At 45.2% G+C, this 26,330-nt stretch overlaps 1 protein-coding gene across 1 annotated transcript in view; it reads left to right on the top strand.

Annotated features, from left to right (window-relative positions):
• LOC141127696 (transmembrane protein 192-like) overlaps positions 1-26,330 on the top strand; it is a 69,902-nt gene that overhangs the window by 5,158 nt on the left and 38,414 nt on the right. Inside the window, exon 2 of the mRNA XM_073614435.1 lies at positions 10,494-10,625. Coding sequence (XP_073470536.1) covers positions 10,494-10,625 — 132 coding nt within the window. The remainder of the gene's footprint in view (positions 1-10,493; positions 10,626-26,330) is intronic.

Here is a 26,330-nt window from a genome sequence, read left to right as displayed (position 1 = left end):
TGGCTAGATTTCCATTTCATGGTGCAAGGTTGTTTGGAGAAGACTTGGATAATTATATCGAAAGGTTCTCTAGTGGGAGAGCACTCTCTTACCTGTTAAGAAGAGGAGTAAGCGTCCCTCTTTCAAACGCACCCTTTCCCCAGTGCCAGGGGCATCAGCCTCTAGGCAGTCGCGACGGCCTCTTCCGTCAGGGACAAGAAGCAAGAGTCAACCCCAGGGACAAGGAAGTCCTGGGGGAAGAAGCCTGCTAGACAGGACTCTAAGGCCTCTTTATGAAGGGGCGCCCCCTCTCACTCGAGTGGGGGGAAGACTGCTACAGTTCTCAAAAGCTCTGGCAGGAGGATTTCAGGACAGATGAGAATTTCCCTCTCCTCGTTTCCTCCGATCAAATGTCCCCAGAGATCCAGAGAAAAAGCAGTCGCTCCTTCTAGCGTTAGAGCGGCTTTTGTCGCAAGAGGTCATTATGGTGGTTCCCACGAAGGATCAAGGATTGGGATTCTATTCCAACCTTTTACGGTCCAAAAGCCAGATGGCGATGTCAGACCCATTCTGGATCTAAGGGATCTGAATCGATTCCTAAGGATTTGGTCCTTTCGCAGGGAATCAATTCGGACAGTAGTCTCCATCCTGTAGGGAGGAGAATTTCTGGCATCGATGGACATCAGAGATGCATATCTGCAGGTGCCCATTTTTCCTGCTCCTCAAAAGCTCTTATGCTTCGAGATAGGAGGGCGCCATTTCCAGTTTGTGGCTCTGCCTTTCGGACTAACCACTGCACCTCGAGTGTTTACAAAAATCTTGGCCTCCTCTGGCCAGATTAAGGGCTCAAGGTATAACTGTCATAGCATACCTAGACGACCTGCTCTTGATAGACCGGTCGGTAGCCTGTTTGAACAGAAACTTGAGAACCACAGTCTAGTATCTGGAACACCTAGGTTGGCTCCTCAACTTAGAAAGATCTTTCCTAAAACCAGTAAGAAGACTGGAGTATTTGGGTCTGATCATAGATACAAGTAGGGATGAGCCGAACACTCTCCTGTTCGGTTCGCACCAGAACATGCGAACAGGAAAAAAGTTCGTTCGAACACGCGAACATTGTTAAAGTCTACGGGACACGAACATGAATAATCAAAAGTGCTAATTTTAAAGGCTAATATGCAAGTTATTGTCATAAAAAGTGTTTGGGGACCTGGGTCCTGCCCCAGGGGACATGGATCAATGCAAAAAAAAGTTTTAAAAACGGCCGTTTTTTCAGGAGCAGTGATTTTAATAATGCTTAAAGTCAAACAATAAAAGTGTAATATCCCTTTAAATTTCGTACCTGGGGGGTGTCTATAGTATGCCTGTAAAGGGGCGCATGTTTCCTGTGTTTAGAACAGTCTGACAGCAAAATGACATTTTGAAGGAAAAAACTTTGAAGGAAATTTAAAACTACCCGCGGCTATTGCATTGCCGACAATACACATAGAAGTTCATTGATAAAAACGGCATGGGAATTCCCCAAAGGGGAACCCCGAACCAAAATTTAAAAAAAAAAATGACGTGGGAGTCCCCCTAAATTCCATACCAGGCCCTTCAGGTCTGGTATGGATATTAAGGGGAACCCCGGCCAGAATTAAAAAAAAAAAAAAATGACGTGGGGTTCCCCTTAAATTCCATACCAGACCCTTATCCGAGCACGCAACTTGGCAGGCCGCAGGAAAAGAGGGGGGGACGAGAGTGCGGCCCCCCCCCTCCTGAACCGTACCAAGCCACATGCCCTCAACATTGGGAGGGTGCTTTGGGGTAGCCCCCCAAAACACCTTGTCCCCATGTTGATGCGGACAAGGGCCTCATCCCCACAACCCTGGCCGGTGGTTGTGGGGGTCTGCGGGCGGGGGGCTTATCGGAATTTGGAAGCCCCCTTTAACAAGGGGACCCCCAGATCCCGGCCCCCCCCTGTGTGAAATGGTAAGGGGGTACAAAAGTACCCCTACCATTTCACTAAAAAACTGTCAAAAATGTTAAAAATGACAAGAGACAGTTTTTGACAATTCCTTTATTTAAATACTTCTTCTTCTTTCTTCTATCTTCCTTCATCTTCTGGTTCTTCTGGCTCTTCTGGTTCTTCCTCCGGCGTTCTCGTCCAGCATCTCCAGCGGCGTCTTCTTCTCCTCGGGCCGCTCCGCACCCATGGCATGGGGGGGAGGCTCCCGCTCTTCTCTTCATCTTCTTCATCTTCTTCATCTTCTTCATCTTCTTCATCTTCTTCATCTTCTTCATCTTCTTCATCTTCTTCATCTTCTTCATCTTCTTCTCTTCTTCTCTTCTTCTCTTCTTCATTTTCTTCTCCGGGCCGCTCCGCACCCATGCTGGCATGGAGGGAGGCTCCCGCTGTGTGACGGCGCTCCTCGTCTGACAGTTCTTAAATAACGGGGGGTGGGGCCACCCGGTGACCCCGCCCCCCTCTGGCGCACGGGACATGACGGGACTTCCCTGTGGCATTCCCCGTGACGTCACAGGGAAGTCCCGTCAAGTCACCGTGCGTCAGAGGGGGGCGGGGTCACCGGGTGGCCCCGCCCCCCTGTTATTTAAGAACTGTCAGACGAGGAGCGCCGTCACACAGCGGGAGCCTCCCTCCATGCCAGCATGGGTGCGGAACGGCCCGGAGAAGAAAATGAAGAAGATAAGAAAAGAAGATGAAGAAGAAGAGAAGAGCGGGAGCCTCCCCCCATGCCATGTGTGCGGAGCGGCCCGAGGAAAAGAAGAAGATAGAAGACGCCGCGGAGGAGATGCTGGACGAGAACGCCGGAGGAAGAACCAGAAGAGCCAGAAGAACCAGAAGATGAAGGAAGATAGAAGAAAGAAGAAGTATTTAAATAAAGGAATTGTCAAAAACTGTCTCTTGTCATTTTTAACATTTTTGACAGTTTTTTAGTGAAATGGTAGGGGTACTTTTGTACCCCCTTACCATTTCACACAGGGGGGCGGGATCTGGGGGTCCCCTTGTTAAAGGGGGCTTCCAGATTCCGATAAGCCCCCCGCCCGCAGACCCCCACAACCACCGGCCAGGGTTGTGGGGATGAGGCCCTTGTCCTCATCAACATGGGGACAAGGTGTTTTGGGGGGCTACCCCAAAGCACCCTCCCAATGTTGAGGGCATGTGGACTGGTACAGTTCAGGAGGGGGGGGCCGCACTCTCGTCCCCCCCCCTCTTTTCCTGCGGCCTGCCAGGTTGCATGCTCGGATAAGGGTCTGGTATGGATTTTTGGGGGGACCCCACGCCGCTTTTTTTTTTTGGCGCGGGGTTCCCCTTAAAATCCATACCAGACCTGAAGGGTCTGGTATGGAATTTAGGGGGAACCCCACATTATATATTTTTTTTTTTTTTAAATTTTGGTTCGGGGTTCCCCTTTGGGGAATTCCCATGCCGTTTTTATCAATGAACTTCTATGTGTATTGTCGGCAATGCAATAGCCGCGGGTAGTTTTAAATTAGTTTTTTCCTTCAAAATGTCATTTTGCTGTCAGACTGTTCTAAACACAGGAAACATGCGCCCCTTTACAGGCATACTATAGACACCCCCCCCAGGTACGAAATTTAAAGGGATATTACACTTTTATTGTTTGACTTTAAGCATTATTAAAATCACTGCTCCTGAAAAAACGGCCGTTTTTAAAACTTTTTTTTGCATTGATCCATGTCCCCTGGGGCAGGACCTGGGTCCCCAAACACTTTTTATGACAATAACTTGCATATTAGCCTTTAAAATTAGCACTTTTGATTTCTCCCATAGACTTTTAAAGGGTGTTCCGCAGCATTCGAATTTGCCGCGAACACTCCAAATTGTTCGCTGTTCGACGAACTTGCGAACAGCCAATGTTTGAGTCGAACATGAGTTCGACTCGAACTCGAAGCTCATCCCTAGATACAAGCCAGGAAGAAGGTATTTTTTCCTCAGGCAAAGATCACTGCCTTAAGGGAGCTGATTCTGGTAGTCAGGACCAAGAAGGGTCCTTCTGTCCGCCTTTTGTATGAGGCTGCTGGGAAAGAGGGTAGCTTCGTTCGAAGCAGTTCCCTATGCTCAGTTTCATTCAGGACTGTTGCAACACAGTATCCTGTCGGCCTGGAACAAGAGGGTTCAGGCATTAGATTTTTCCGATGCACCTGTCTCATGCAGTGTGTCAGTGCCTCAATTGGTGGTTAATGCCCGAAAGCTTGCAGAAAGGGAAATCCTTTCTACCGGTCACCTGGACGGTGGTAACAACGGATGCCAGACTTTCGGGTTGGGGAGCAGTTCTGGAACAGTCTGCAGTCCAGGGGGTATGGTCCAAAACTGAGAGGACTCTACCCATCAACATTATGGAGATCCGTACGGCATATCTAGCTCTAAAAGCCTGGACTCTCAGGCTACAGGGTTGCCCAGTCAGGATCCAGTCCGACAATGCCACAGCAGTGGCTTATATCAATCATCAGGGAGGCACCAGGAGCCGAGCTGCTCAAGGAGAGGTGAACCAGATCTTAGTCTGGGCAGAGAAGCAGGTGCCATGCACATCGGCAGTCTTCATTCCAGGGATAGAGAACTGGCAGGCGGACTATTTAAAGGGGTTGTAAAGGTAAAATTAAAAAAAAAAAAAAAATAACAAACATGTTATACTTACCTTTACTGTGCAGCTCGTTCTGCACAGAGTGGCCCCGAACCTGGTCTTCTGGGGTCCCTCGGCGGCTGTTTCAGCTCCTCCCCGCAAGCATTAACCACCTTAATGCGAGCTCCCTCGCATGGTGGTGAGTGCTTGCGGGCGCGCTCCCGTGATACAGCCGGCGGCTATAGCCGCTCGCTGTATCACTCGGCCCCGCCCCCCAGCACGCCGCGTCATCGGATGTGATTGACAGCAGCGCGAGCCAATGGCTGCGCTGCTTTCAATCCATCCACTGCAGCCAATCAGCGACCAGGCTGAGCTGCAATGGAGATGACGAGAACGAGCAGCGGAGATTCGAGGCGTCAGGTAAGTAAAACGGGGGGGCTGGGGGCGGCGGTATTGTCAAAAGTTTTTTCACCTTAATACATATAATGCATTAAGGTGAAAAAATTTTTACCTTTACAACCCCTTTAAGTCGCCAGCAGTTACTCCCAGGGGAATGGTCCCTGCATCCCGATGTCTTTTGGGCCATATGCCAAAGATGGGGGGGTTCCAGATGGAGACCTCTTTGCATCCCAATTCAACAAAAAGATACACAGATTTGTGGCAAGGACAAAGGATCCTCTTACATGCGGGATAGATGCGTTGGTGATTCCGTGGCATCGGTTCTCACTGATTTATGCATTCCCGCCTATTCTGCTACTGCTACGACTCCTTCGTAGGATCAGGCAGGAAAGTAAGTCAGTACTTCTGGTAGCCCGCGCTTGGCCCAGGAGGACCTGGTATGCAGAAATAGTAAGGATGACGGTGGGTTCCTCGTGGACCCCACCGTTACGCCCAGACCTGTTTTATCTCAAGGTCCAGTGTTCCATCCTGCCTTACAAACGTTAAATTTGACGGTTTGGCTATTGAAACCCACATTCTAAAAAATCGTGGGCTTTCAGGTCCTGTGATATCTACCTTGATCAATGCAAGGAAGCCAGCTTCCAGAGTAATTTATCATAGAGTCTGGAAAGCTTATGTATCCTGGTGTGAATCCAGGGGTTGGCATCCCAGAAAATATGTGATAGGTAGAATCCTTGATTTTCTACAAATGGGATTAGAGATGAAGTTGGCCTTGAGTACCATCAAGGGCCAAGTTTCGGCCTTATCAGTATTGTTTCAACCACCACTTGCTTCGCATTCTTTGGTCCGAAACTTTATGCAGGGGGTGACGCGTCTTAATCCTCTGGTTAAGGCGCCCCTAAACCCCTGGAACTTGAACTTGGTTCTGTCTGTTTTACAGAAACAGCCTTTTGAACCAATACATCAGATTCCTTTGGTCTTGTTGACAAGGAAGTTAATTTTTCTGGTAGCCATTTCTTCTGCTAGAAGAGTATCAGAATTAGCAGCTCTTTCCTGTAAAGAGCCTTATTTGATTGTACACAAGGATAGAGTGGTACTGCGCCCTCATCCTAGTTTTTTACCGAAGGTGGCTTCAGATTTTCATCTAAACCAAGACATTGTTCTGCCTTCCTTTTTTCCAGATCCCTGTTCTTCGGAAGAAAGGTCACTACATTCTTTGGATGTAGTAAGAGCAGTCAAGGCCTATCTGGAAGCAACTGCTCAAATTCGCAAAACGGATGTTTTGTTCGTTCTGCCAGAGGGTCCCAATAGAGGACAGGCAGCGTCAAAAGCTACCATTTCTAAATGGATTCGACAATTGATCATTCAAGCTTACGGTTTGAAACAGAAGATTCCTCAGTTTCAGATCAAGGCACATTCCACAAGGGCTATTGGTGCTTCTTGGGCAGTGCATCACCGGGCCTCTATCGCTCAAATTTGCAAGGCCGCAACCTGGTCTTCAGTCCATACATTCACCAGATTTTATCAGGTGGATGTGAGAAGGCATGAGGATATCGCTTTTGGGCATAGTGTGCTGCAGGCAACGGTACAGGGTCCTCAGGTCTGATTGCGCCCTACTTGGTTGTGATTCCCCTCCCCTCAGGTAGCATTGCTCTGGGACATCCCATCAGTAATTACTGAGGCTCTGTGTCCCGTGATGTATGAGAAAGAAAATTGGATTTTTTTATAACAGCTTACCTGTAAAATCCTTTTTTCGATGTACATCACGGGACACAAAGGTCCCGCCCCTCTTCTAATACACTTATATTGCTTTGCTACAAAACTGAGGTATCCCTGCAAGAGGGATTATATAGAGGGTTGAACTTCCTGTTTAGGGTGTGACCAGTGTCCAATCACCTAGTGATACCCTATATAACCTATCAGTAATTACTGAGGCTCTATGTCCCGTGATGTCCATCGAAAGAAAAGGATTTTACAGGTAAGCTGTTATAAAAAATCCTATTTTTCCAATGTGCATGCACAATGTAAGCCTAAAGAACCAAAAAAGATAAACCCTTTGCAAGATATTGGTACGCGTAGACACACTGTATGTAATCTCTACACCCCCCACCCTAAAATTGGGCTTAGGATCTTCTGTGTTTCCAGTTGTCCACTATCCTTGTCGGTATACAGAAGTCCTCTTTCAATTAGGTGGTCTTATTACCATAAGAGTGTCCAGTGTGTACCAACGTAACACTTCTCCATTTATAATTTTTCCATGCATTTTCAGCTTAACAAATGTAAAACCTAGAAAAACAATCTCATCTGTAGTCCTAAAATGCCTCCTTTTGTTTTTTACTGATCCATATATTAGCATAACAATTCCTTGTTATTATGGCAGAGAGCAGTGATGTTCTGTACAAGCCAGCCAATGCAAATATGTGGAGGATGCAGGCTACCTCCGCACAGTTGGAACCGTTTAATTAGGAAAAAAGGAGTGTATGGGACATCTGGATCCCAATGTTGTATCCAAATACTGGCCACACATGGGCTGTCCAAGACTTTTTCTTTTGCTGTGGGCTACCCAGTCTATAGTGGTGGTCACATATGACAGATGAGCAATTGGTACACAGGGCCACAGTAGTGGGCATACCAGAGCCTACCCTTGTAATAATGCATCCTCGATTCTCAATACACACATCTAAAATTACATTCTCTGCATAATTAGCATAAGTATTGAATTCTGATATTTCCAGGCAAAATTATTATTTTTTTTTCCCCAGTTTGAAGAATGATTCAAATTTGCCAGTTTTTACTTCTATTTGGTCCTGTTGGGGAGATATCTCCTCTATTACAAATCCCAGTGACATGTCACCAGGACAAGCAGTGGGATCACATTTTTTAATTTCAAGGGCACAAATTACATTAAACCTTTTTTAATTTTTTTGTAGAGTAGGGGAAGGCCTGCACCTCCTATTACTTTCACATGAGAACTACAGTACGTAATGTATATAACTGACACTTAAAGGCTAAATCTAAATTGCCAGGCATACCATAATTGTGTCTAAGCATCTGTAGGTTCAATGTGCACTATTTAACCTTATACATGACGATAGACTGTACATAAGGTACAATGTGCTAATTAAACAGGGATATTCAATCAGTGATGAGCATGGAAAAATATATATATATATATATATATATATATATATATATATATATATATATATATATATATATATATATATATATTATATTTATTTATTTTTTCACACAAGCTTGCTTCTCTTCTGATTAAGTTGGCCATACATGTATAGATTTCTTTTGCTCCGCCTTAGCCTAGGTCCACACATATCCAATGTGGGAACCAGAGTGATTCCTGTGCCGGTTCCCGCATCGCATCTCTCCGCAGGCAGTTCACACTGCCTTTTGCAAACCGATGCGGGTGTCAATACAATGTTATTGATACCCCCCGATCGGTTATCGGTTCACAGATCGCAGTGTGAACTGTGAACTCGCACAGGAATCAGATTGCATGGGTGACAACACCCATGCGATCCGATTCCAGTGCGGGGGAAAAAGTCCCTGCACTATTTTCCTACGAATCCAATGCGAGTTCAGCCCTACAACTGTAGGGCTGAACTCGCATTGCACAGACATGGCATGCGATCGGCACCGCAGTGCAGGTGCGAATCGCATGCGATGTCTGTGTTCGCACAAGTGTGAATCCGGGCTAAATGTAGGTAGATACAGGTTTACCTCTGTCCAGTAGGTGGTACTGTGCCATTATACAGATGGATTGGAGTCTAATAAAGAAAATGTCCTCTCGTGGACTACATCAGTGACGGTGTCTCAAAGGTGTCAGCAGTCTGATTGGACACTGCAACTTCTGGAGACCTTTTGGCAGCCGTCTTGGTGTGGGAAGTTTATAAAACAAGGTATCTGCATTGTTCAGGCATGCCAGGAGCAAGTGGTAGGTCAGGGACAGAGACCCTGCTTGTTAGGGAAAGCCAATACTGCAGGGAAAAGTCCCTGGTGAGTGGGGTCAATTCCAGGAAGAATGCCTGCCTACAGGAAACATTCCAGTTGCCGGATCAAGTACGTGGGGCTCTTTCCAGCAGCACTGTTGCGCCATCTCAGCGCACCACCACAACTTCAGCAGAATCTGTCCTCTCTCTGATAATAGGGTTTGGATTGAATGCAAGCATTGTTTGGCCAACAATTTTCCAATAGACTCCTTCAGCAAAAGTCTGTTAAACAAGTGGTGCCGACAGGGCCATATACTGCATGAATTTCGTACAATCAAGCAGGAATTGACTAAAATTCAAGCATTGAATGACTGCCTTTAAGCCGGCTATACATGGATTGAAATTTGGCTGAATCCATAGGGACTGCCTGAACTTCGATCCATCTACCGATCGACTTCTGTACTACCGCCGAGTTGGATTTTTGCTGCTCAATCAGTGCTGCCAGCTATAGCTGTGTATTCTGATGGAGGGGAAGTATCCCCAGTGTCAGAATACAATAGCTCAGCAGGGAGCTGGCATTCGAGGTGCATGGGGGAATCAAGTCAAACTGATTCATGTACGGGCTGCCTTAAGCCTGCCATTGGTCGAATCTCAGCCGGTTCAGCAGTACCAACCTTAATTTGATCCATCTATGGGCAGACTGGTTGTACTGAAGTCTATTCATCAATCGACTTCAATACAATCAGCCTGTCAGATTTTTTTGCATGTGATCATTGTGTTCTGCTGGCAGGAAAGGCTTTCTGACGGTAGAACACAGTAGCGCTGCTGGAGAGATTCCCCCATCAATACTGACTGTGTTGATGGGGGGCATCGGAATTTTCTTTCCCTTCACCCATGGTGGAGAGAATTTGTATGGCTTGCCTTGCAAATTTCTTCCCTGCAACCACGACCATTATGCTCTCTTGGCGGGGGAAGCTGTCCTAGTTGGTAGAACACAGTGATTCGCATGTAAAATCTGGCAGGCTGGTTGTTAATTAACTTTAGTCCATTCAGCCTGTCCATACATGGTTCGAATCTCGGCTGGTTCCTGCTGAACCTGAGAAGATTCGCTCCCTCTATGGCCGGCTTTACTCTGTGTATAGTGCTTTACTGTTCTCCACTTTTGTGTAAGTCTGTTTCTGTGGACAAAATGAAAGCGGTGCTCTCTTGTTCTGTAAGTGTTTTAAATCCAGCCCTTGTTCAGAAGGGATGCTCACTACGTTGTTGGATATAATGTCTGAACAGGGGTCAGAGATTGTGTTTGTAAGAAAATATGGGATGCCAGGAAAGTAAAACATGAAAGCTTCTTCGAAAATGTATTTTAACATGACATTCAAAGTAGACATAAATGTTTTCAATTGGGACCCCTGGAAGTCAAAATGCATAGCAATGCTGGGACATTACATAGCTGTGAATTGGGTTGGGGGATGCAATTTTTTTTTTTTTGAAATGACTTGTTCTGCTGATTGTCTCTATGTACAGTATTTTCCCCAGAAGCATTAATTGTACAGTCCTCTCCTGTTTCTTTGTTCTTTTCTGTTAGGCAATGCGGCTGTCCTCCTGGTTATCTCTTCCAAGGATTTGTTGAATGACAACAACCTCTATCTCTACCTTATCTGGAGTGTGCTGATCCTGGAGCTGATCCTAACTGTGATATTCCTGCTAATGTATACAGGTGAGAACACGGGAGGCCAAGGAATGCTTCTCATCTTATTTATAGCTATACGACACAACCATGCACAATGTATGTAGTAGATTTTTAAAAAAAAAATTTCTCCATTGGGTTTTAGATGATGATGATTTCATATGTTGGTATCTACTAAAAGGGTACCGAAAACCTTCCTTTTTTTTTTTTTTTTTTTCCCCTTTCCTCTTTCCTTTTTTCCTTTTTTTTCTTTTTTAGAATATGATTGGTTGCATTGGTGGATTGTAGAAAAACATTGCTTGAGGGCACAAAAGCTAATTCTGTAATAAGCTGGCAATTGATGGTGCCATGCACCTTTGGTCAGCGTGTTATGGGGGAGATAGCAGCAATTCCCCATGCAGTTATCACTGTTTCCCCATTAATACATTGATGGCACAGGTGCCTGGTTTCAGCTCTCCCTCACACTTTAATAGCATAAGCGTGCATATTAGGGCGGATTGCCGTTATTCATCTAATATAAGCTAGTGCCTAAGATGACATGCTGCATCTCCATCTTTCTCCCGCTTCCTCCCTTCTGTTCTCATAGAGGCAAGCTTGCATGTTTGTGAAGCATTCAACTGTTCTTTTAGTACAAGGGCAGGCTCACACATACCAACAAATTTCATATTTCCCAAATCTAGATAGCATCAGTAACATGAAATTGTTCCTGAAGTGCATCCAGCGCCTCATGCATCAGCCCCATGCTGTGGAGGTCTCTGAGCACTTACTTTGTGGGGGAGCTATCGGGAATGACAAAGATGAACTGCATGCAACCAGTGCTTTGCCAAATGCCTGAATGTATTGAGTCTTTTGAACGATCGTAATACATCTCTGTCTGCTTCAGGTGCCAGGTAGCACTTGTTGAATCATAGAAAAGTGTTCGAAATACATTTAGTGTGATGGGCTATGTCTACAAAATCATTTACAAATTGTGATATCTGTTTACTGTGATGCAGTTAACTTTGTACCATCTCTTATCCAGCACCACAAAGACCAGACTACATTTTTCTTCTTAGCCAGTGCAATACTACAGGATGTCGATGCGATATGAATACCCTTAACCCAGATGATGTTTGTAGATGGTTACAAACATGAACTTGCTTTGTAACATTTGCCCTTTTTATGCTGTTGAGATTACCTTTTTGTGTTCGAAGAGTTGGTGGGGGAGGGGGGATAGGAAGTGTTAACAATTGAAAGTAGATCATTAAAGTGTCTGTGTTTGCTCAGAACTCAAAATATCCAGGACTGTGCCATGAAAGAATGCTGGTGGAATGTATATCCATCAGAGGCCTTTAGAGGCCGTCCAAGTCATTGTACTTTTACTAAGATGGCATTACACAGTTTAAAGAATCTCCCAAAGTATAGATACTATTGGTAGAGCTGGCCAGTACATAAGTGATATCCTATTATTTTACTTCAGATGCTTTCCACCTTCAGTTCCAACTTCATGACTTCCGTTTAGGAAGGCTTTATCTCTTCCAGTAGGCCTCGGCATTCTTGACTATCCCAGGAATGAAAAGTGTTTCCTCCCTTCTGACTTCAGGTTCTCTTTGATGTCATTTTCGGCCCTCTTAGGCTTCTTATCTGTAGAGATATAGATTTCTTCTATTACTTGCTAAGTATGTGTCCCTCAGGCTTATTTAAAAAGCCCAAAAGCAAGATTGCTAAGCATGTTTCCCTCAGGCTTATTTAAAAGGCCCAAAAACAAGATTGCTACGTATGATGACAGATCCAGTGCAATGCTATAATGTCCATTTAATAAAATCCCTCTGTTCTACATCTGGTATTGTCTTCACTCATTAGTATAAAGGTTGCACTGTCTCTTTTACCAGACCTTAGTTGGCAGTTGTTTAGGTATTTTTTTCCAGATTGCAGACAATGCCAGACCTTCTAAAACACTGCTGAAATATAGTGGTTGTTGGGGGTGAGTTGAGTTGAGTAGGTCCAAAACTATCAGAGCACACATTTGTGCAAAAGTACTTGGCATTCTTCTTCCTTTTTTTATTTTTTTTTTTTCTTCCTTGAGTTGAATGTATGGATATCTGTTATCTAGTAGAGCCTCTGAAGTTAGGATATGGTTATTTGTGTATATTTGTGTAGAGAGACTGGTAGGGAGAGTATCCTATACCCAAGATTTATGTAGGGTTATGGATAGAAACCAGTAATGCAAACGTAGACAAAAAAAGCAATGGATTTAGACATATACTATTCCACAGGGGTGAGATATATGAAAAACACCTATAATATGCTATGCTTTAAATCTTGAAGTGATATAATAGAAGCAACGTAGATTTGATAAAATATAGGAAGGTGGAGACGTGTTTCTTGTATGATTTTGTCTCGTTTGTTTGTTTTTGTTTTTTTTTTGTTTTTTTTTTCTTTCTAAATGTTCACAATATCCAATTTTAGAAGTGTTGAATGTATTTTTGTATATCTTGTTAAACAATGAAAAATAAGCGAGATTATAAACAAAAGTACTTAGCATTGAGAGCAAGTATTATCCACAGACAAAAGGCAAATATTTGCCATAAAACAAAGGAATCTTAACGTATAAAGTATGTATTGATTACTTGCCTAGTTATATTTGTAGCAATGATTTTGTATGATCGAGTGTGCCTTCATTTGTTCGAAGTAAGCTGGTGAAAGATTGCTTACATAGCAAGATGGAATCCTAACCTTGTGTGAAAGGGAGAATTCTTACATTTTTGTATATGAGACGGGCTCATTTTTTGTGGGAGTTACTAGAAACCTGTCGAGCACAAATATATGCATGGAAAACAATACCTTTCACAATGTATCAGCAACCAGACTGAGCATCATCCAGATACATGGTAGCCTCTAATTCCCTTTACAATGTAGCGGGTACCAGGATGGACACTGTTCTGATGTTGCTATGTAATCGCACACTATTTTACCTGTAGTAATTATGAGAATGTATGCATTTTATGTGACCATGTATTTGGTGTATTTCATTTTATATTTTTCTCATTGATAATTTTTCACACATACTGTATATTGGCAGAAAAAAGCTTGTTTAGCTCTTTAAAAGTAAAGGAGAGTTCAATATTCACTACAATCATATTCAATGACTGCCTTCTTGCAATATTTGCTAATTATTTTTCCAGCCATTTCAGCAATTAGGAAGATCAAAGGATATTTTCAGAGCCTAGATCAAACACTTTAGTCAGGCTATGTAATATCTAGGAGATGAAAAGGGGATGTTTGAGAAACCATTTTTTTTCATGTGTTTGCCTAGTACCAGTTGACTTTTTTTTGTATGTTTTCTGGGCCATTCTATCCAAGCTAGAGTATCATTCTAAAACAGTCAGGTGGCATGAACCATAAGGTCTCCATATTAATGTACTACGTTACTTCTGCTGTTTAGTGAAGTATAAAAGTTGCTTCTTTCACTGTGTGTAGTTTACCAGGTATTTAATTTTATACAGAAACAATAGTTCATGTCACGTACTTGATAGGAGACTGAAATGATGAGGTCAGCCTCTCTTCTCTCCAGCCCGGCCCCCACTGAAGGTGGAACAGAGGGTACTGAGGGACACGAGTGCCTGCAGATATTGATAGGAGAACTTGCAGCAGGAGATGCAGTCCCATGGAGACTGGTGAACCAATTGGTCAGGAACAGTAGTAAGGTTCAGAAGTCTAGCCCAGGTTAAAGGGGCACTCCGCTTAGGCTGTTGGTTCTGGACATTCGGCTTGTCAGAGCTACCAGCAGACTTGAGGCAGGAACACTCAGCGGTTCACAGAGCTGGTACAACAGACAGCCAAACAGGCACTTGAGCAGAACAGGAATCCAGGATCAGAGATCAAAGCATAGTTACAAGGAATAGCCATGGTCATCAAAAGGCAGGCAGCAAGATACCACATCATGGGCAAAGCTGTAGTTAGGAACGGAGCTGGTTCAGGAATGAACGACAGTTCAGAAGCAGAATCCAAGATCCCGTCAGGAGCAAGCTGGGTCAGCAACAAGGAAATCATACAGGATAAATGCAGGACACAGGGAACAGCTGAAGATCAGTCAGCACTGAACACTGGCATGAGCATCCTTCTACATAGCCTGTCTGGTGCCAACAGAAATTGTGCGTGTACGTTTGCGAATTTTTGCATGTATGTGCATATCTGCTCACTAGATGTCTCACATGGATTCCCTGGCACTTTCCTGATTCCTTAAAGCAGTCCTGTACTTCAAATCTGAAGTATATAAAGAAATAACAATGGCTTAAGCTGGCCATACAGGTATATGGCGATATCCCTAACCGATTCCTCCATCCATGCTAGTAGTGCAAATGGATCTCCCATTGCGGGCTATTGTTTGCCGACAGTAATTGCTGTCGGCTATAGGAATACCCAAGCAGTGCCTGTATTTGATTGGATACAGGTTCTGTTCTCCTGGCAGTTTTCCACCTGGCTTCTTCAACAAGAGTTGATTGAAAAAGTGACACTTGTCAATCTCAGTGTTGCCATCAGGTTCACTGATGGAGTGTATTTCAGTGGCTTCAACATAAATCTGCTGACATTTGATGCATGTGTCACTAGCTTCAAATTACTTGGCTGTCTTGGAGATTATGCTGCTAGCATGACTAGAATGCTAAGGGTTTAGTTATGTAATCTCTGTTAACAGAAGGTTTGCAGCCCAGAGTCTAGAGTCCAGATTGGCTGAACCTCTCCTTTCACAAAAATCATGTGACCAAAAGCATAGACTTTGGTTATATTACCATCACTAGTAGCAACCAGGAGCAGCAAAGGTATTTTATTTCAGCCCTCATATGATTCCTTATCAGTCCCAGAAAGACTAGGAACATAGTTTTATGTGTACATTTAAATACTATAGGTTCATATTATTGGGTTTTGATGGCCTACCTGGCCTAAAATTTGAGTTTTGTTAAAATTTAAAGTGGTACTTCACTCTCGCATTTAACATTGTCTATTTTTACTCCTTATGCTGCTAGCATTAGTAAATAGAAAAGTATATCATATTTACTGGTTTTAGGCTGGGTTCACACCCGCATCCAATTCACATAGCAGGAGAATGTGACTGGCTCTCTATGGAGCCGGTTCACATGTCTCCAGGGTGGCTGCGGAGCGCACTGCACAGAAAAGATGTGCATCTTTGCCTCCATTTCAGGGCCGAATTCAAGCAAAGATTCTGCCCTGATTCGTCCCTTAAATGGAGAACAGGGACGGACAGCGTTGCTGTGCGATCCACGGCCGGTTTAGGTGTGAACCAAGCCTTAAATTTTCGTTTCCTTAATGTTTTCTTTCTTTTTTCTTTTTCCTTTGCCTAGGCAAATTATGTCATACACCCAGGAGTCTTCAGGAAAGGAAGAGGGGTCTCAGCTAGGCACACCCTCTTGCTTGTATGCCTGTGCTAAGGGCAGATGGATTCCAGGAAGTAAAAACATGAATCATCTGCCCTTAGTCAAGATGGCCACGACCAGAGATGCTAAGAAAGTTGTCTTTCAAAGTGATTTCTCAGCAAAATAAATCAGAGACATGAATAGATGAGGGAGCTTGCTTTGATTATTAAAAATGAATTGAATAGCTTTTTTATTTTGTGGTGCTTAGATGTTGGTAAACCTGGATCAAAGAATCACAAATGACCATAGACAAAAATTTACTTTTTTTATTTTTTTTTGTCAGGCTGCAACCACTCTGATAACCTTCAGACAAGAGTACCTAAACAAACCCTTGTAGTGGCCCCTACCCCATACTGCAAGAGTTAAATGCTTGTTAAAGCGGTTCTTCAGTCATCTCTTCAAAAATTAGAAGTCAGCAGCTCCAAAAACTGTAGCTGCTGACTTTTAATAAACCGACACTCGCCTGTCTTGGGATCCAGCGCTGTCCTTACCTGGGTCGTTTTTTTTCACCCTTCTCTGATCCCTGGTGCCAACAGGTTTACTGTGGGCAGCTAGCTGTGACTTTGCAGCTGGTTGCCCATTGTGCATTTGCGATCCGCACTACGCCTTGTGAATGGTTCCCCATTGTTTAGGGCGGGGGGGAGCTTCTGCACAGATTGCCTAATCCCATCAATGCCCTGCACCCCCCCCCCCCAAAAACAATTTTTTTCCCAAATATGACAAAAGAGGAGGAAAAGCAACACGTCTCCTTTTGAGTGAAGTTACGCTTTAAGTCTAGGTGGTGTAGGATGAGGTTGCATTACTTACATATTTCTCCTGCTGGCTCCTAACTCTCCTCCTCTCCCTAAAGCTCCATATGCTCTGTGAGCAGTCCCTCATTGTCATCAGGTACAACGAAGGGCTATTAATCCCTAGAGTAGTTTGAAAAGGAGGTAGAAAGGGGACTGGTTGCACAGCTGGAAGGAGCCTGCCAGAGCAAAGAAGGGGTAGGTAATGTAGCATTTTCTGCAACCCTCTGTTAATATGCATTTAACTCTTAAGTGTGGGTGGCCCACTGCAAGGATAGATAGATCGATCGAGATATATAAAAAAATATACATTTCTAAGATTTAACTCCAAAAAATGCTAGTTGACTATCTGACCCAGAACAAAAACATTTTTCTCCAGTCATCTTCCAGGATGGCACACCTGAGACATGACTGGTCTCGCCTGACAGGAAACACAATTGACAGAGTTTAAAAGGCCCCACCCGTCCCTCTGTCGCTCAGTTCTTGAGTGTTTCCCATAAGATGCAGCAAAATCTTTTTTTCTTTCCTCCGGACCAATGCCTGGGGCTGAGGTCCCCCCCTGGGCGCTAGACCCTATGCAGACCAGTGGTGGATGCAGGTTTTGGTAAAGCTTGCCTTTGCCCAGGGGGGATATTGTCCCCAAAGAGTTCCCCGGGGGGGGGGCAGCAGGATCTGGAAGAGCCCCCCTGAGAGCTGGAGGCCCCTGGACAGAGTTAAAGTGTGTTCAGAACTCCAGGGACCACGTTCCCACTCTCTCCTCCTACCTGACAGTGGTAGATGGGATGGAGGAGCCGGTCTGCAGAACCCCATCTGCCCGGGGAGCGAAAGGCTCCTGAAATCATGCAGGTCCCTAGCATGGCGTGTACGGCATTCTGCTGGCGCTACTGCGCAGGTCCTCTTGCCATGCAGAGGGGCGGAGCGCACACAGCGTCACTTTCCACAGGTCATTTTCGGGGACAGAGGTTCCATCAAGACTGATGGAGAATGAGGGACGGATGAAGGATGTGCCAAGTATGGCCACAGCGCTTGAGGAGCCAACAGGGGGTGAGTCTACCCAGCTGATGTGGGGGTAAGGTTAGGGGTGGCCCTATTCCTCACCCCCGCAAGACACCTTAAAGGGGCGCTAGGCTAATGGGGATTTGTCTGTGTTTATTTTGACAGAAACAGAATGCTCGGCCCAGGGGACTGCCAGCAGGTCAAAGTGCAAGGGCCCCTCTAGGACGAAGTGTTGTGGGTACTGCAATGAGAAGCTCCCGCAGGACCATGCCAAGCCATTTTGTTTCAAGTGCATCCATAAGTTAGCGGGCAGGGGCACGGCACAGGCCATGAAAGAGTGCCTTGCTCTGCAATCTGAGATGATATCGACTCTCCAGTCATTCAAGTCTACAGTTGGGGCTAGTCGGCCGGCACAGGCCCCTTTCTGTAGGGTGGGCTCCCCCTCTCAGGAGGGAACCTCGAAAAGTAACACGGAGGTTCCAAAGAGCGCCTGCTCCTTGTTCTGATGAGAAGGCAGAGGCCTCAGAGCAGAGGTCTCTGGAGGGGGAAGATCCAGACCGGGATAGTCATGGTAGCGAGGAAGCAAGGCCTGGAAGGCATCTCTTCTCAGCCGGAGACATGAAGGGTCTCCTCAGAACAATCTATGCATCTAAGGATATTCAGCAACCATCCACGTAGGTCTCGCCTCAGGATAGAATGTATAGGGGGGCAAGGACATAATCCTGAGAGAGTGGAAGGAACCCGAGCGAAAAGGTACTAAGGCTCAAGACGTGAAAGCGCAGATGTCTCTTCAGAGAGAAGGAAGAGGAAAAGTTCTTTAAGGTACCATGGCTGGACACTTCCCTAGCTCAGGTGTCCAAGCACTTGCACCTCTCCTTCGAAGATTCCGGGATCAAATGGATCGGAGGTCGGAAACCCTGCTGCGTAGGGCCTGGGATGCCAATACAGCAGCTATGGGGCCTGCATTGGCTTCCGCCTGTGTTGCCAGGAATGCCGACACATGGGTCAACAAATTGGGGGACCATGTGTCACGGGGGTCCAAGACCAGGGACGTGTTGGATTCCCTGGAGGTCATCGTCAAGGTGGTAGCCTATCTAGCAGATGCAGTGGTAGAAACAGTAAGGACGACTGCCAAGTCTGCAGCCCTCTTGAATTCTGCCAGGAGAGCACTTTGGGTAAAGATGTGGGATGGGGAGTATACCCTTTGAGGCTGACTGCTCTTCGGGACTGGCTTGGAGCAAGTCCTGTCCCAGTCGGCGGAGAAGGGGGAAAAAGTTCCCGGTTAAACCCAATAAGGGTAAAGTTTTTTTTTTTTTCCAGGCCCCCCTTCAAAAGACCATTTCAAGGGTAAGATGGAGACAGTTAAGAAGTGGGTGTTTGGTAAGGGCAACAAGGAAGCGAAATGACGCCAGCCCCAGGGTTAGTGGAAGGCTCTTGTGGTTTCTCCCTCAATGGGAAGAGATCACTCAGAGCCCATACATTTTAAACCTTGTAAAAGAGGGTTACAGGTTGGAGTTCCTGTCTGCCCGTCCTCCGAGCTGTGCCCTTACCCATCCCCCCAAAGAACCACATAAAGCAAGGGGCCTGTTGGAGAGTGTCCGGGAGTTAGCGGAACAAGAGGTCATCATCCCAGTTCCAGCAAATCGGATTGGTCGGGGGTTTTATGCCCACATATTTGTGGTTCTGGAACCCTCAGGCAAGTTTCGACTAATTATAATCTTGCGAAAGCAGTACAAAAGATTTCCGTATGGAAAGCATCTACACGGTCAGGAGGCACCTCTAGGAGGGAGTCTTCATGGTCGCGCATCCTTCAAATCCAGCGTATCTCCTTGTCCCCATCGCCCAGAAACCCCAAAGGTTCCTTTTGGTTCGCAGTTCAGTCAAGTCAGGGCGTCCAACATTGGCAATTCAGGGCCCTTCCCTTTGGCCTGGTGGCCAGTCCAAGGATCTTTACGAAGGTTCTCGCTGAGGTAGTATTATTCCTTCACCTCCAGGGAGTAGCCTTGATTCCCTATTTGGACGATATGCTGATCTACAATCCGTCTCGGTAACAGCTCCTGTCAGACCGGGACAAGGTGATGTCCAACCTAGAGAAGTCCTCCCTGGAGCCCTCGCAGTCAAAAGTATATTTGGCATACCTAGTGGAGTCTATGGCTCAAAGGTTTTTCCTTCCCTGGAAGATTGCAAGGGTGCTGGGGGCAGTGTCTACTCTCTGCGAACCCGTAAGGGTCTCTCAGAGGACCCTCATGAGGGTGCTTGGGGTAATGCATTCCAGCGGTACCCTGGGCCCAGCTCCACTCTCGGGTTCTCCAGGGATTCATTCTCTCCTCCTGGGACAGAAGAAAGGAATCCCTGGACGTAAGGATATCCCTCCCAGGGGAGGTAAGAGACTCTGGAGTGGTGGCTCAGTCCAAGCAATCTGTCAGGGGGTCGGGCCTGGGCCCAGCGAAATCAGTTGAGCGTGACAACCGATGCGAGTGCCTGGGGATGGGGGGGCCCACTAGGGGATCTCTGCGCCCAGGGTCCCTGGGACCAGGGTCATAGCAGGGCCTCCTCCTTCAGGGAACTCCTGGCGATCAAAAAAGCCTTTGAGAATTTCAAGGACCAGGTTCGGGGGAGAGAAGTGCAGGTCTTCTCGGACAACGCGGTGGTGGTGTCCTACTTAAATTGCCAGGGAGGAACGAGGTCCCGGAGGCAAATGAAGCTGGCCCAGGAGATCCTGGGGGAGCAGAGAGGAGAATCCCCTCGATCTCAGCGGTCCATATGAGGGGCCCTCAATACAGAGGCGGACTACCTCAGCAAGCAGCCCATCCATCAGGGAGAGTGGGAGCTAAACGGCGAGGTGTTTTTCTGGTAAGCTAACACTTTTGCAGACCAGAAATAGATCTGTTTGCAGAAGAAACAGAAAGGTCTGGAAGTTCTTCCCTCTCGCCGGGGAGCAGGGCTCCCAGGGGGTGGACGCTTTAGCCCAGAGCTGGAAGTTCGGTCTGGCATATGCATTCCCTCCCCTGGGACTCATCCCCTGGGTGTTACAGAAGTTGACTCAGGCACACTGTTGTCTCATTTTAATTGCACCTTGGTGGCCAAGGAGGGCATGATTCCCCACCCAAAAGAGGTGGTCGATCTCCCCTCCATTATATCTTCCATCCAGACATGATCTCCTCTGCCAGGGACCAGTTCTACATCCCGATCCGGGGTTCCTTTCCCTGACGGGCTGGTGCTTGAGAAGGAAACAAAGGTTTGGAGGGTCTTCTCTCCTTGGAGTCAGGCTAGAGAGGTCCCTCTCCAAATGATCCCGATGGTCCTGGACTTCCTCCAGGAGTTGGGTTGACCAGGGCCTGGCAGTCAATACCCTCAGGGTCCAGATCGCAGCCCTATGTGTATTTTTGGATAGAAGGCTCGCCCTGGACCCTCTCATAAAAAGATTTTTGTTGTTTTGTTGTTAGTTTTGTTTTTTTTTTTTTTTTTTGCTCCTAGAAGGTATTCCTCAGACAGGTCCCCTTGTACCTACCTAAGGTGACCTCAAATCTCCACAGGTCACAGGAGATTGTGCTCCCTATATTTTTTGAGAACCCCCCAGAATGATAGGGAGGCAAAATTTCATTCACTAGACGTTAGACAGTATCTACTAGTCCAGGGATCCTCAAACTACGGCCCTCCAGCTGTTGCAGAACTACACGTCCCATGAGGCATTGTAAAACTCTGACATTCACAGACATGACTAGGCATGATGGGAATTGTAGTTCCTGAACAACTGGAGGGCCGTAGTTTGAAGACCCCTGCACTAGTCTATCTAGAGAGAGTTAGATGCTTTAGGAGATCCAACCACTTATTAATTTAGTTTCTGTGGCCAGAGAAAGGGTCTCTGGGCCTCTAAGCTGACTGTAGCGAGGTGGCTAAAACAGACCATCGTGGTAACATGCGAGCACTTGGGTAAACCAGTCCCTCTTCTCAATTTTGTTTACTCTTCTAGTCAGCATGTTCACACGTGCACTGTCAGAGACCTGTTGTCTTCTCATTTGACTAGATCACTGGTGACCTCCTGGGCAGAGAGGGTGGGCGCATCTATTGACCACATCGGCAAGCCAGAACACCTTTCTGAGGCACTACAGGGTGGAGCTGTTGTAAACTCAGGACCTGGCGTTCGGCAGGGAAGTCCTACAGGCGGTGGTCCCACCCTAAGGTAGGCCTGAGCTTCTTGCTCGTCTCAGGTGTGCCGTCCTGGAAGATGACTGGAGAAAATTACCAGTTACACTTACCGTTCATGGTCTTTCTAGGAAATCTTCCAGGATGGCAGGCCTACTTCCATACCCTCATTTGTTGGTGATGTCCGATTCTCACAGAATGTGCCCTCTTGCACTGGTGTGGGCTAATACTTTGTCACAACTGAGGGAAAGAGAGAAGGGTGGGGCCTTTAAAACTCTATTGTTGTTTGTTTCCTATCAAGTGAGACCAGTCATCTCTGAGGTGTGCCGTCCCTGGAATATTTCCTAGAAACACCGTTACCGGTAAGTGTAACTAGTAATTTTTCTGCTTGGAGTTCCATTATAAAGTAAGTCTCTCCTGTGGAACTATGAGGACTACCATTGCTAATTCTGTTCTGAAAATGCTAGTTAACAAGCTTGAAATGCTGATGTTCCCAGTCTGTAATTCAGAAAGCACAGAAGCTAGTACAAGTATGCATATTAGTCCTTCCCTGTTCTGGGTTGTGATTCAAACTATTAAAGCTAAGGAGGCAACATGAAAGAAGAACTCAGTCTAGAAGGGCCAGCACTTGAAGACAAAAGGTCTCTGTGACAGTGCACGTGTGAACATGCTGACTAGAAGAGTAAACAAAATTGAGAAGAGGTATAGTTTTATTCGTGCACTGTCAATGCTGCTTCCCATTTTGCAAATTACTGATTGTCATGTTTACATAGTTTCTTTAATATTTTGTGCCCTGTACTTTGATCGGGTAGCATATGTTGCTAGAACCCCATGGATCCATACCAAAGGTTTCCTAAAGCGATTGCATCAGGTGTAGTAAGTGCACTTATCACATGCCTGCCAAAATGTCTTGCGCAACTCAAAAACATTGAACTTGGACTTGATGTAATTGATTTTGATCCATGGTGTGCAGGCAACGGATGCTTCCTTGTATGTTAATCACTTGTTATTGCTGCAGCATCCACATACCCAAGGCAGCCCCTAGAAGGATCCATTTTTTTTTTTTTTTTTCTGTTCGACCAGGGGGTTGAACGAAAAATACTGACCCAATCCCTCCATCCACACATGAGGTGGATGGGGGAATCCTCTCTGCTGCAACATTTGTGTTTTGACCTTCCCTCTGTCAGAATACACTGATCAACATTGCAGGCAATAGCCTGATCAAGAGGGTAACATCCATCAGGACGGTTCACAGAAGTCAATCTGTAGATTGACTTTTGTACGACCATAGTGCCCATACATGGATTAAAATAAGGCAGGGTCCCATCTGAACCAAATTTAGTTCCATGTAAAGCTGGCCTCAGGCTTTAACAAGGGAAGAGTGTGATGGGAATATATTCATCACCTTACTTTAGCCCAAGCATGTAAATAAGGATTTCTTATTTTTGTTCTGAGTTTACGGATATGCATATTTGTTCTAGGTCCGTGGTTCAAACTTTACTGAACCTAACTGGTCACTGTTCAACCAGCATCTTAAGAAAGGGGTTGGTAATGGCATCCCAATGTGTGTCTTAGGAAAGAGGTTTTACAGTTTTTCTGCAAATGTGTTGTTTGCACATCCAGAGCTTCTTTGGTACAGGGTACTGTGTCACCCACAGCATCAATGACATTCTATCATTATTTAAAGAAGAACCATAAAAAGCACCTGCCTTGTGTTCTTCACTGGAAATGTTGGCACTTGCTACCAGCATTTAACTATTGCATTGCTCAAAGAAAGCTACTTTCAAGAGTTTTTGCAGTTGGGAAACAATTGAAACTGCTGGTACTAGGCTGCCTTGATTCCTTTGTTGATTTTGAAACAGAAAGCTGGTTGAAAGTCACAAAAAAATTGCTTTGTGTGTGTGTGTGGTCTTCCTGAAAGTTGTCATTCAACCCATTACCATGTGGACCACTAACACTAATTGTAAACTGTTCTTAGAATTGGTGGACAGGTTTAAAAAAAAAACAAAAAAAAGGGGAAAAAAACTGTCATTTAGGCCATCTACGTTTTTGTGTACCATAAATATTAAAATTCTTCACTAATTTGGAAGGAGTTGGCATGTAATTTTATTGCAGGGTAGTAAATTCCACTACTTTCTGTTCCTATATGATTATCCACTAGTAAATGAGGGGCCATAAAAAATGTGTAACTTGAGGCAGTTTAGAATGGCCCTGTTGTAGGTGCAAGTGTTTGGTCTTCAGCCTACATGCATCTAGCCATTACAGCTGCAGTATTCATCTTACTTTTCCTGTGTGAATTCATTACACAGTACCGCCATGTGGCTTTTGTGCATTCCATTTTTTTTTCACTGTTTGACAAACATATTGCTTAATCTTCCTTTTATAGTCTAGATCGGGAATCCAAATGTGCTGGAATCTTCTTATCTGAAATTGACTGTGTGTTGTTGTGGAAGTAAGCAGCTTTGTCCTGTCCTAGCCTACGGGTTATGTAGCTGTGTTTGCGTTTTGTGATTTGTACATAAGGAGAGGGAAAGCTGGCTCTTGTCAGCTAAACAATATGTTTGCATCAACTGGTGAATGCCTCATTATACATGTTTCGTGTGATCTTTCAAATAGCTTTCCATTTTTCGTTTAATCCCTGAAGATTTTAAAAAAATTTTGGGGTCATGGATTGTGACTGACATTTGCAGATATCAGTAAACATGTTGTGATTATACACATTTTATTCTTAATATCAGAAAATACTGCTGTAAAAAATAACTAACTTCTCAGCACTCCTGTGCATTTTATACATGAATTGTGTGTGTGTGTGTGTGTGTGTGTGTGTGTGTGTGTGTGTGTGTGTGTGTGTGTGTGTGTGTGTGTGTGTGTGTGTAGCTGCATCTCGTACAATTAGTATATCATCAAAAAGTTAATTTATTTCAGTAATTCAATTAAAAAAGTGAAACTCCTATATTTTATATAGATGTGTTACACACAGAGTGATACATTTCAATCATCATTTAATTTTGATGATTGTAGCTAACAGCTAGTGAAAACCCCAAAATTCAATATCTCAGAAAATTTGAATATTTACATAAGACCAATAAAAAAAACAAACAAAAAACAAACCAACAAAAAAACCCTCCAAGACAATAGCATAATATGCTAGTATGCATCGCACCCGGTCACTGCTGAGGGAGCTAACATGTTCCCTCGCCGTTTCTTCCAGGTTCGCTGACTCCGGTGCTGTGAGTGGCCGGAGCCACGATGACGTCACCCGGCGCACATGCGCGCAGGAGTTTTCCGTTCTGAATTTTCGTCACGATCCACTGGACCTTCAAAACGCATGTGCCGCTGATGTCAGCGGCTGCATGCAGGGTAAATATCTCCTAAACAGTGCAGGTTAGGAGATATTCATTTTAACTACAGGTAAGCCTTATTATAGGCTTATCTGTAGGGAAAAATGACCAAGCGGGGGATACAATACAGAAATGTTGGTTTACTGAAAAGTATGTCCATGTACAGTATATATGCACTCAATACTTGGTTGGGGCTTCTTTTTCATGAATTACTGCATCAATGCGGCATGGCATGGAGGCGATCAGAGTGATATATTTAGAGCATTTCCTTTTTTTTTTTTTTTTTTTTTTTCTCTTGATGAATATGGCTTACAGCTAGTAAAAACCCCAAATTCTGTAAAATATTACATAAGACCAATAAAAAAAGTTTTTTTCTTTCTCGTACATCATGGGACACAGAGCCTCAGTAATAACTGATGGGTTATATAGGGTAATCACTAGGTGATTGGACACTGGCACACCCTAACCAGGAAGTTCAACCCCCTAAATAATCCCTCCCCTTACAGGGATACCTCAGTTTTTACGCCAGTGTCTTAGGTGTTGGACGTGTAAAGATGTCCTGTGCTGAGCTCCAAAGGGAATATCCTATATCCTATACTGGGGCAAGCCAGGCGAACCGGATCCATTTCAAAGTGTCCTTTTTAGGCCGAATTGGATGGTACCCGGGCCTTGTGTCTGAAGAAACGAGGTTTTACCTGTAACGCTTTTTAGAGAGTTGGACCCCGCATTTCAGAAAATGGTTTTTCTAGCCTTATTTCTGGCCGGGTGCTTTACAGGCCCAGAACTGCGGCTCCCCCTATCCGTAGGGGGCCCCAGTCTCTGAAGGTTTTCCAAACGGAGCCCACCATGAGAGGTGAAGATTGGGTCTGTGTAACAGAACCCTGCAGCTGGATAAGGTAAGGGAGATTCCACAGAAATTTTTAATTCTAGTAGGTTTCTCCTTTAAGGTAGATGCATGCTATGCCTATTGTCGCCACCGGGGGCTGCCAAGAGCACATACCTTCTCATGCTGATGTCTGTCTCTCAGTGTTTCACGCTGCACAAGCTCCTCCA

Source organism: Aquarana catesbeiana, linkage group LG01 (genome assembly GCF_042186555.1).
Source record: "Aquarana catesbeiana isolate 2022-GZ linkage group LG01, ASM4218655v1, whole genome shotgun sequence".
Taxonomy (NCBI): Eukaryota; Metazoa; Chordata; class Amphibia; order Anura; family Ranidae; genus Aquarana; species Aquarana catesbeiana.
The sequence above is the reverse complement of the archived record's forward strand: the minus strand, read 5'-3'. Positions and strand labels throughout refer to the sequence as shown.